Source organism: Salmo trutta, chromosome 13 (genome assembly GCF_901001165.1).
Source record: "Salmo trutta chromosome 13, fSalTru1.1, whole genome shotgun sequence".
NCBI classification, from domain to species: Eukaryota; Metazoa; Chordata; class Actinopteri; order Salmoniformes; family Salmonidae; genus Salmo; species Salmo trutta.
The window spans coordinates 1650942-1663483 of record NC_042969.1 but is presented as its reverse complement, the minus strand read 5'-3'; the positions used below and the strand labels follow the sequence as shown (position 1 = coordinate 1663483).

The following is a 12542-nucleotide window of genomic DNA, read 5'->3' as shown; positions in this document are numbered from 1 at the left end:
ATGAAATCAGGAGGTGGCAATAAGTCAGCGTGGGGGAACGATCCCCCATTAGAGTCCCGGAGGGTAGGCAGTGGTGGAGTGGTGGTAAAAATAGCTCCAGGCCTGAACTCTCTCTGGGGAGTGTTGGGGAGAGGAGGAGGAGGAGATCTGATAAACATCTCACTAGTGGCAAGGCAGCCATATCCATTCCGTTAAGCCCCTGGGTACCACTAGTCACACGTACGGCCCTTAACTACTCTTTCCTGCCAGGGAGAACACAAGCACAGCACAGTCTCTCTGGTGGCCAATCCACCGGCGCCCAATGAGCAAACCATGTCTAGCATGGCTTTCTACTTCAGCAACAGTTGCAGATAAGACAAGTAGAGGAATCAATGAAATACATGAAAAGGATATGGACAATTTTTCCACAAACTTATCTTTTTTGTCGTCTGTCTTGGGGAAATTCTCAATGTCGTTTTCTAGCCTCTGGATGTGTCGCTCCATGGAGCTCAGACTGCTTTTCAAGATTTCGGCAGAAACTGGGGAAAGATGGAGAAAATACATATATCATTAATATACTGTAATATATAAGTTCAATACATGGCAGATGAACTGAATATCTATAAATATGAATATGTCTTTGATGTAAATTGTTCCAATCAGCGTTGTTTGCTGAGGTTAGGCTGAGTTTGTTCACTCCAGAATCTGTCTCAGCACAACATTCTGTGTGGCCTGAAAAGCGAGTGTGCGTGCGTCAGCGTGTGCCCGGTAGAGTGGCTCGAGCTCATTAATCAGTCTGTAATCACTGTTTACAGAGTTCCTCTGGACTGCTCACTCTCACTATTCAGATCAACCCTTTCAAGTGAGGACTTCAAAGACTTGTGAATGACTTAGGGGATCAGACAGGACAGGAGAGTAGTTACCGGTGCCATGTATAGGCTTTAGTGTTATTAATTAGGGATGCAAATTTCAGTCAATTTTGCTCCCAACTAACCGACCCTCATTAACCGGTCAACAAACGGTTCAATTTTTTTCAAACGGTAACATGACATGACCAACAGAAAATAGTATGCACGCATTCAAGGAACGGACATAGTTCATTAAGAGCTTAATGGGAACATGCAACAATAGCAAACCCATCGTCTTACAGTCAAAAGGCTATAGCCTATTATTTAACATGTAACTCCTGTAATGAAGCAGCTAATAAAACTTCATTTTCAAACATTTGCCAAAATGGAATTCGTGGGAAAACACAGTTCTAAACAGTGCACCAAATGTGAGCGGTTCCATATATGACAGAGATGAAACTTGGATGGAAATCTAATAACAACAACTAGGATGGGTTGCTGATATGAATAGGATTGTGCCTTTGGCTTCTGGACAACGAAAGAAAGTTAATATGATAATCAATAGAACAGGAGCGAAAACGCTGGTTAACAATGGCTTGAGGGAGTCTTTATAAAACAGCCTGGCGCTGTCAGCCACAGTTATCAATTACGAGTTGAGATCGAGAAATAAAAATAATAGCTTGCTTTAATTGTGGCCATCAAAACAGTTTTAAGCATGCATTTGCTTTTAGAATTGTTATTTGTTGCGCAATGACTGGGCTTACAAAAGCACATATTTCACTCTAGTAACAGCTTTTTTAAAGAACCTGGTATTGCGCTGTCTGACAGGAAATAGGCTATCCCGCTCTTCAAACTGGGCTCTGTATGCCAATTTAATTACACAAAATGATGGAAATTAACCTACAGACTGATAAGCATGACCGGTCAAATGTATTTTTGGTGGCTAACCGATTTACGGTTAACATCCCTATTATTAATACACAGACACTTCCGACTATGACTACACGGTGTGTGAATTGGTCGCAGGCAAATATATGGGTCAATGCTGTTTTGCCTGTGTCTGCGTCACAGAGTGGACACCAACAGGTTACAGTGCAAACGTTTACAGACTTTTTAAAATACATATTTTTGAATTTTACTTGTCTTTATCAAGAGTCCTCCACTAGACTGAAAATATTAATTAAATAATAGATACATATAGTTAAACAATAAGACTTCTATGGCGTTACAATGGAATGGATTGGGCTGTGGGGTGTGGTAAGCCTCAGAGTGCAAATGGAAAATAAGATCAAAGTCTAGGATGTTAAAAGTATCCTCCTTAATAAAAGTGCTTCCATCTTGACTAGTTCAAAGCTTTCCCATGCTATTTAGATAAACCTTCACATGAAAATGTCAAATCAACCCTCAGTGTTTAATTGAACTTGCCTATCTTTACTCAAATATTCTATAATAAAACCCTGCTTCAAAGCATGTCTCCACAATGCACCTGTCTTGCAATGTCCGTACGCCACATGTGGTATTCAATTGCTTTTTGAGCCTACCATGTCTAGCCTATATGATGATCTTGTCTTTTGTGAAATAAAAATCATGTCTCTCATTGCATCTTCTACAGGTATTGCAGTGAGTCATAAATGATGTCTGGACTCACCACTATGCTTGCCACAAGGCCCATCGCCCTTTATGTTTCCCAATCCATCCAATGAGCTGTGCAGAAACTATTACGAAAGGGGGTATTCACATTGACACCAGGGAAGCCTATTATTTCTTTACAGCCATTCTACAGCTCCCACCTGGTTTTATTTGTATTTTCTAACAATCCCACTGCCCAGTGAGTGCGAAGATGAAGCACTTACAGTACACAGATACATACACGGTTCACCGGGGCCACAAATCAATCTAGCGACGGTAGCAATGATGCAGAGGATGAGCGAGGGTGAGGTCATTAGTGGGATGCTTGGAGGGATCTGGTGACTGGGGATATAGTGTCCCCCCACTATTCAAGGCCCACAAAGCCAAGGGTTATGTCTTACTCCTGGGGACACTAGGGGATGGGGGGGCGGCATGCCCGCAGTCAACACAGCACCACAGCCCCACTCCAGCACTGATAGGGCCTTAGAGAGCAACCAAACTGTTGTTAGTGTGATCTGAGCCAGCACTGATAGCAGGGGAAAATGAAGAGCAAGAGAGGTGGGCACAAAGACAGGCAGAGATGGATAGATTAGATACACACAGATGCATCATACCTTGGAACCATTCATCATTTGCCAACGAAACTCAGGGAACTCAGGTAAACTCAGAGGGGTCTGTGTCTGAATGACAGCAGTACGGGCTTGGCTAATAACAGAGTCGAGGTAGCTGATCTTTACTGGCTTCAGTAGCCATCACACTGAGACACAGGGGGTTAGCTAACTGAGATTCTCCAGAAGACTCATTTACAGCACTATGATGAAACCTAACTGTAAAATGTCAACGAACTGGAGAAAGCATACCCTGCAAACAATAATGAGTCATTAGGACGTCCCTGGGACTTCACGAAATGGTTGCCTAAAGTCGTCAGGACGTTGTGTCATGGTCCCCTGGACATTTTGTCAAGTTCCTGGTTGGCCCTGGGGATGTCCCTAAGGATATTTTCTCATTGTCCCCTGGAGGTTTTGTCAAGTTTCCGGTTTGTCATGAGGACGTCAACTGGCGGTCGCAAAGAAACGTCCCCCCCACAAATGATTTTCATATTTTACCCAGGGTACGCACACCTCAGTTTCATTACACATCATCCTTTTTTAATGTTGCCAAGGCCATCAAGGCCCTAAATGGTGAACCACTGATCCAGTCATAACTCTTTGTGTTTTGGAAATGCTAGGGACAACCAGACACATAAACAATGCTTTTAACATACACATTTGACATACATGATTACATTGTGTATGTTTACTCATACAGTAATTATTATTATGTCCTCCCCTGGGATTTGAACTCACAATCTCTTGGTTCACATCATTCTGATCTTATTGCTACGCCACCATGTCTGTGTCAATGACTAATTTCACTTGTACACTTTGCACAAAGTAAATCTCAGCTCTGTTAAAAATACACTGAAGAAAAACAAATATATTTATCATTGTGATTCAGGGGTAACATTAAACAGAATAATATGCCCCACCAACATTAAACAACTATACTGAAAACTCAAACCAAATTTCTTTAATAAGTTAATGAAATCAATGGCAAAATAGTCTGATTAACTGATGACTAAAATAGCAGTGCGGATGGCATTCTTTTGCTAAGTGCAGAGATGTGTCATAGATAATGAATATGTAGACAGCCTATAGGGAGGAGGTCAGAGACTTGTCGGTGTGGTGCCAGGACAACAACCTCTCCCTCAATGTGAGCAAGATAAAGGAGATAATCATGGACTATAGGAAAAGGAAGACCGAACAGGCATTAACATCGACAGGGCTGAAGTGTAGTGGGCCAATATTTTTAAGTTCCTTGGTGTCCACCAACGAAGTGTCACGGTCCAAACACATCAAGACACTTGTGAAGAGGGCACGGCAACACCTTTTCCCCCTCAGGAGACTGAAAATATTTGGCATGGGTCCCCAGATCCTCATAAAGTTCTACAGATGCACCATTGAGAGCATCCAGACTGGTTGCATCACCACCTGGTTTGGAAACTGCTTGGCATCTGACCGTAAGGCGCTACAGAGGGTAGTGCGTACGGCCCAGTACATCATTGGGGCCAAGCTTCCTGACATCCAGGACCTCTATACCAGGCTGTGTCAGAGGAAGGCCCAAAAAATGGTCAAAGACTCCAGTCACCCAGGTCATAGACTGTTCTCTCAGCTACCGCACGGCAAGCGGTACCAGAGCGCCAAGTCTTGGACCAAAAGGCTCCTGAACAGCTTCTATCCCCAAGCCATAAGACTGCTGAACAATTAATCAAATGGACACCCAGACTATTTTTACACTGCTGCTACTCGCTGTTTATTATCGATGCATAGTCACTTTACAAATTCACTCGACCAACCTGTACCCCCACACAGAGACTCATTTGGGACTTCTCCTTAGATGGGGGGCTGGTTTTGTGGCTGTTGGACTTCCTGAGCCAATGCTCACAGCGAGTCAAAATAGGTCCCCACATGTCAGATATACGCAATACCAACACAGGCTCTCCTCAGGGATGTGTTTTGTCCCCACTCCTGTACATCTTGTACACTAATAGTTGTACTAGTTCCAATACTGACAGACACCTCGTTAAGTTCGCTGATGACACTGCCTTCATCAGCCTGTTGCATGATGACGAGGCACATCATAGCCCGGTCCTAGATGACTTTGTAGATTGGTGTGAGGAATCACACTTGGTCCTCAATACCAACAAGACCAAAGAGATGTGCATAGACTTCAGGAAGCGTACAACACCTACCTCTGCAAAATCTATCAGAGGTCAGAATATAGAAATAGTAGAGGAATACAAATATCTGGGTGTCCGTTTGGACAACAAGCTTCAGTGGAGTAAATGTACAGACCTGATCTACAAAAAGAGCCAACAGAGACTGTACTTTCTCAAAAAGCTGGGATCTTTTAATGTAGACTGTACTATACTGACTCTGTTTTACAAATCTTTTATTGAGAGTATTTTAACTTTTTGTATTGTTTGTTGGTTTGGCAATGCCACTGTCAGCCAGAGAAATATGTTGAGAAGTATTATTACCACAGCAAGCAAGCTACTTGGAGTCAAACAGTCAGGCCTGGATGAGATCTTTAAGGTTAGGGCCCTCCGCAAGGCTCACAAAATCATTTTAGACCCAAGCCACCCCCTGTACCTGGACTTTGAACTACTCTCATCTGGGCGTAGGTATAGGGCACACCTCAGCAGGAAAAACAGAACTAGACAATCATTTGTGCCAGGTGTGATATCCCTCCTAAATAGCTCGGGCTAATGTACCTATCGACTCCATAAGGCCGGCAGGCTAGTCTTTAAAAAAAAAAAAGTTGTATTTCTTTATTTATTATAATTATTATTATATATTTTTTTATTGGTATGTAACTGTTATGAAAGTTGCATTGTCAATTTTGTTCTGTATTTAAACACCACTTTAAATGTGTACAAGACACTGCAACAAAACTTCCCCATGGGAACAATAAAGTCAGTAAGTACCGGTACCCCCTGCATATAGCCCCATTATTGTTATGTCATTTTCTTCTGTTACATTTTGATTATTATATTTATTTTTTCACTTTATTTTATTTAGTAAATATTTTCTTAACTCTATTTCTTCAACGGCATTGTTGGCTAAGGGCTTGTAAGTAAGCATTTCATGGTATTTCAAAGGTCCTACCTGTTGTATTCGGCGCATGTGACAAATAACATTTGATTTGATCATGTCAAATATAATCATATTGTCATTGATTAAAGACTTTTACACTATTTTAACTGAACAACTTACATAACAAAAAAAACATACCATTATATGACTTTACTTATAATGGTTTGGGACACCTGTGCCCATCAGCTGACAAAAACCTCCAGGGGACCATGACACAACGTCCCAAGAAAGATCAGGGGACCATGACACAATGTCCCAAGAACATCCTAAAAACGTCTCCGGTCAAACTATAAAAAGGTATCCCATAGAACATTCCCTTGGGACCATCATGCGCAGTCTTAAGAACTAGTAAAATGACCGGGAACTAAACAAAACCTCCAGGGGACTACGACACAACGTCCCAAGAGCGCAATCCTAAGGACTAGTAAAATGAAAGTCCTGAGAATGTCCTAAGAAGATCCTGAAATGGTCCTCTGTGACGTCCCAGGAACATACAGGAAACTAGACAAAGGTCCTACCGAGAACAGCAGTGGGATAATGTCGCGCCAAAACCCTTAAGGGACCTAATTGGCGCGTTGCCAAATGTCCTCAGGACATTTTTTTATGTAGTGAGAACACTTGGAAGCATGCAATGTTGAAAAGTAATCTTTCGACATGGTGTATCTTTCTTAAATTTAGTTTTATAACTGACTAAAACAAGCAGACAACTAAAGAATTGCATTTTAAGAAATTGCTGTGAGCCAACTGGGTAACTAATGAAACAACGATTTCTTTCCCCACAAGTGGGCGGGGCCGCAATGTTCAATTAAATACCGACTGGGACTTACTGTGCATTATAATAATAATGATAATAATAAGGAAATAATGCACACTCTAGAATGCCCTCCAAGGCAATCAGAAACCAGTATTCAACAATGCCATGGTAAAAAGTAATGTATTGTTTCTTAATAAGCCAATCAATAGTCTACTAAAACCAACATTTATAATTCAGCACATTAAAATGATGCATTGGAAGCCTATAATTTAACATTTTGGATGAGAGTTAGGGAATGGGCCAAGAAAGTAACATTTTCTAATTAAGCAGTGTTAATGAGTGTTTTCAGGGTAAACTTTATCACAGCTTCAGAAGCAAAATCAGATTGCTTGTCACTATGCAAAGTGCAATATAAACAACAAAGGCCTCCCAAAAAATATGGAAATTTCTCTTTTGAAGTCACTTTAAAAGGAAGGGCCTGTTATGGGTCAGTTCGTGCTTTTTAGAAAATAAATCTACATAAGTCTACCATTCCTCTCTGTTTAATATAAGGCACTGCAGGAAGCATGTTAAGCACGAAGTAGGGATCCTTTTGGGATATCATTAGTAAAATTAACACCAAAATAATACTGTTTTCAGGGACAACTTTCAACAAACCACTGGTATCTACAGAATGCACATTTCCTATGGACAAGGAGAGGGAGAAAAAACATAAGCACCATGCCTATGTACACTTCTTCACATAGAAAGGATTTCTGGCTGGTAAATTATCCTAATGATTGCTGTCAGCAAGACCTGCTAGTGTCTTTTAAAAAACTTACATTGAATATATCCATCTCTGTGTTTCTAAGCTGGATGAGCGCACAATTTGTTTCCAGGTAACCTCTTACACATGCAAATCCATGTCAGTTATTCTTTCAGTAATCTACACTTTAGTCTGCAGCCATGCTACAGTCATTGCTGTCAAGCTATTTCTGGGTGTAAGAAATGTATTTGTACATGCTTAATGTGAAGAAAGTGAGTGTGACTGGGAGAGAGACAGACACAGAGAGAGAGCGAGAGCGAAAGAGAGCAATAAATAACAACCAAGAGAGAGAGGAAGCCCCTTTACAATAAGTTACACAATAAGACAAACTCCTCCATAGTAAACACCTTTCAGATTTACAGCATCGTTACCGTGGTATTGCCCTATGCTATCGGCCCTCTGAGGACTAGTCACTTCCATATGGGAAGGACAGACAATAAGGACAGACAATTTCATTACGCTCTGTCCTACTTAATACAATAATAAACTGCCGGGAGGGAAAAAAACCCTGCTAGTCATAGAAACGAGACAATGTGCAACACAAAATACCAAATCATCTGTTCTAATGTGAAGATGTCAACATTATATGTAGTCATTTGTTAAAAGAGACCATTTTCAATTGGGATTTATGGAGAAAGAACACCGATATTTCACCCTCTGCTCTTGTGCTGCGTCAAAGGTTACAAAGAAAATGGCGATTTCTTATAAGGATCAAGTTTTGAATAATCTCTACACTTGTGCCAACAAAGATAACATACAACCAAATGAGGTCATGCACAAATTAATTCCACTTAACACAAAAGTACAGTATGTGTGTGGGATTGTGTATGGTTTTGATTTGTGTGTGTGTGTTTGATTGGTTGACAAATTAGGATTCAGATTTATGGTTCTAACATTCGCACGTCTAAACCACATTCATTTCAGATGACATAATGAAGATGTCTTTTTATGATTCAGAGCCCCAGCTATCCACTTGACAAATTAAGACTTACACCGTGGTGAAGAGAGAGGAGCAAAAAATATTAACCGACATTACAAGGCGCACCCACTGCCATTAGTAAAGGTTCATTAGCTCGCCCATAGAACAAAGTTCACTATATTCTTCCCCTGATAAATGAAGGCGGTTTGGGGTGTGAGAGGGAGAGTGTATGGGGCCACAGCAGCAGTATCAGCCCTTCAATCAGATGTAAAATGAGTTTCAAGCTCCAGAGACCCTAAAAGTGAAGACCTTTCAGCGTGCCATACAATTCACCCTGGCCCCAGCTTATTAACTCGACACTTCAAAATCTTAATGATTCCAATTCACCTCCCCCTGCATGTAGAAATATGAAGTGGAAATAGAGAACAACCTTGAAACAACCCCTTTTCAACACATGACCAAAACAGACACATGATTCAACAATTGTGAGTCTTCTTCATATTATGCTGAAATTGACTACTGATCAGTGAGTTTACGAGAAGAAGAAACTCAATGAATTGTTATGCTGTAAAACCGTTGGTGAGATTATTATTTTAAGGCATTGCCATTTTGTTATTGTGCTCCCATTTTGTACCTGTGCTCATTGCTCACACAACCACCTTGACTGACATGGTACCTATTTGCAGTTACAGAGAAAACGTGCTTTGAGTTTTACATTTACCTGGTGGCAACCTGAAAGTGAATATGAAATGAAGTGGGAGAGACGCAGACAAGAGATGCAGCAGTATACTGTTGTTTGAGTGAGAGACAAAAGGATCAACACAACTCAGCGTGTTCCCCTTTTCATCAAAGTGGTTCCAGTTGCAGGAGTGAAAGTGATACTGTTGCAGTGACAAAGCAGTCAAATTGTTCCTTGTGATTACCCGAGGTTCTTGTGACGTTGAAACGCGAGTCGGCAAGAGAAGGGGATATTTAAGTCGGCATGGAGCGATGAACAAATGAGGCAATTTACATGTACAGTAAAACAGAGGATTAGGAAAGTTCAGAGCATGTTATTAACTCTGATATACTTTTGTTTGAGTGATCGACTTGCAATTCAATGAGCTTTATATGGGATGACTTTCAATGGTGCTCCTCAAGGAGAGAATTCCTAAGTTTATCAATGTACAGAGAGACGATGAATACTTTCCCAATTATACTCAGTTATAAATAAGTCAATAAATCGGCTATTGCATACAACTGTGGAAATGGTATTATCAACTGAGTACCAGAAAACAAACAGAAAGTAGTTTGCACACAATTCAATTAATTTCACTTGGGGGGATGGTGTGTAAATCCATACTGTACACAGCCGCACAGAATTACAATTCCCCATCAATGGTGTGGAACAGGATGGGAATAAAGGAAATAAATCCTTTTTACTTTCACTCCACTTACTTACATTAATTTGTATTTTCTCTCAAATCCCCACTTAACAAAGTGTTCTCATAATTCAGTATTTATTTATCGATTTTAATGAAGACATTTTTTTTGTGTGCAACAAAACCATAATATGCTGCCGAAATGAACTGCGGGTAAGGGTAAGCCATTGAAATTTGTTAAATCCTCACTGATGGAATGAAAACATACTCCAATCATTTAAGGTAGGCTAGAAAACAGTATTGGTCATTGTAATCAGACAAAGAATACTTGGATTAAGATCTGAAATATTAACGAGCAGATGGGAAATAGTCTGCACCTAGTCTGAAGCGGTTTATTCAATTGATTGAGTGACATAAAGAGTGACATTTTATAATATTATGAAGACATCCATTGCAACTCCCACCTTACACAGTGTATTGACTATATCCTTACTCCTTATCTAAGATGACTCATTGAGAGAACAAATATGGTGCCTTCAGAAAGTATTCACAGACCTTCATTTTTTTCCACATTTTCTTGTGTTACAGCGTGCATTTCAAATGGTTTCAATTGAGATTTTGTTTCACTGGCCTACACATAATTACCCATAATGTCAAAGAACAATGATGTTTTTAGACACTTTTGCAAATCAATTAAAAAAGTAAAAGCTGAAATGTCTTGAGTCCATAAATATTCAACCTCTTTGTTATGGCAAGCCTAAATAAGTTCAGGAGTAAAAACAAGTCATATAATAAGTTGCATGGCCTCACTCTGTGAGCGATAATAGTGTTTAGCATGATTTTTTAATCTCTGTACCCCACACATGCAAGTCTATGTATGGTCCCTCAGTTGCACAGTGAACTTCAAACACAGGCTGAACTACAAAGACCGGGGAGGTTTTCCAATGCCTCGCAAAGGGTGGCACCTTTTGGTAGATGGGTAAAAAATGTAAAAAGCACGGTGCATGGTGAAGTTATTAATTAGTTATTAATTACACTTTGAATGGTGCATCAATACACCCAGTCACTACAAAGATACATGCATCCTTCCTAACTCAGTTGCCGGAGAGGAAGTAAACCTCTCAGGGATTCAACATGAGGCCAATGGTGACTTTAAAACAGTTAAAGAGTTTAATGGCTGTGATAGGACAAAACTGAGGATGGATCAACAACATTGTAGTTACTTCACAATACAAACCTAAATGATAGAGTGAAGCCTGTAAAGAACAAAACATACTCCAAAACATGTATCCTGTTTGCAATAAGGCACTAAAAGTAAAACTGTAAAAAATGTGGTAAAGAAATTACCTTCATTTTTTGGGACAAATCCAACACAACACATAACTAAGTACCATTCTTCATATTTTCAAGCATGGTGATGGCTGCATCATGTTATGGGTATGTTTGTGATCGGCAAGAACTAGGGAGTTTTTTAGGATAAAAAGAAACGGAATAGAGCTAAGCACAGGCAAAATCATAGACACTGCAAGACAAATTTAGCAGGCCAATAAGCTAAAACACAAGGCCAATGTCACGTCCTGACCATAGAAAGCTTTTATTTTCTATGGTAGAGTAGGTCAGGGCATGACTGGAGGGTTGGTCTAGTTTATATTTTCTATGTGGGGTTCTAGGTCTACTTTCTATGTTTCTCCAACGACGGTCCACAGTCCAGAACCTCCTGAGACAGTCCACGGTCCGGAACCTCCTGAGACGGTCCACGGTCCGGAACCTCCTGAGACGGCCCACGGTCCGGGAACATCCTGAGACGGTCAATGGTACGGGACCTCCAGCTCCAAGGCCATAGTCTTATTCTGCGTTGGTGCCCAGTCTAGGCACAGCGTCCAATCTGGGTCCATGGCTGGATCCGCAGGATGAGCGAGTTCTTCGTCCCGCACCAGAGCCGCACCCAATGCTGGTGGATCTGAAGGATGAGGGGGTTCTTCGTCCCGCACCAGAGCCGCCACTGATGCTGGCGGAGCCGCGGGATGAGCGGGTGCTTTGCCCCGCATCGGAGCCGCCACTGACACTACACCCCCCCAACCCTCCCTTTTTGTTTCAGGTTTTGCGGTCGGAGTCCGCACCTTTGGGGGGGGGTACTGTCACGTCCTGACCATAGAAAGTTTTTATTGTCTATGGTAGAGTAGGTTAGGGCGTGACTGGGGGGTTGGTCTAGTTTATATTTTCTATGTGGGGTTCTAGGTTTATTTTCTATGTTGGTGATTGTGTATGATTCCCAATTAGAGACAGCTGGTAATCGTTGTCTCTAATTGGGGATCATACTTAAGAATCATTTTTTCCACCTGTGGGTTATGGAATATTGTGCTTATGTGTAGTTTCATTGTCGTCACGTTTCGTTTATTCTTTATTGTATATTTCTTAGTTTCACTATATATTAAAGATGTGGAACGCTACTCACGCTGCGCCTTGGTCCGATTATTCCAACGAACGTGACTGCCAAATATACACTGGAGTTGATTAACAAGACAATGTTACTAAGTGGCCTAGTTACAGTT

The 12542-nt window shown here is 41.0% G+C and overlaps 1 protein-coding gene across 1 annotated transcript in view; it reads right to left on the bottom strand.

The window, feature by feature from the left end:
• LOC115205051 (protein diaphanous homolog 2) overlaps positions 1-12542 on the bottom strand; it is a 675845-nt gene that overhangs the window by 177255 nt on the left and 486048 nt on the right. The window contains exon 26 of the mRNA XM_029770617.1: positions 394-518. Within this exon, the coding sequence (XP_029626477.1) occupies positions 394-518 (125 nt within the window). The remainder of the gene's footprint in view (positions 1-393; positions 519-12542) is intronic.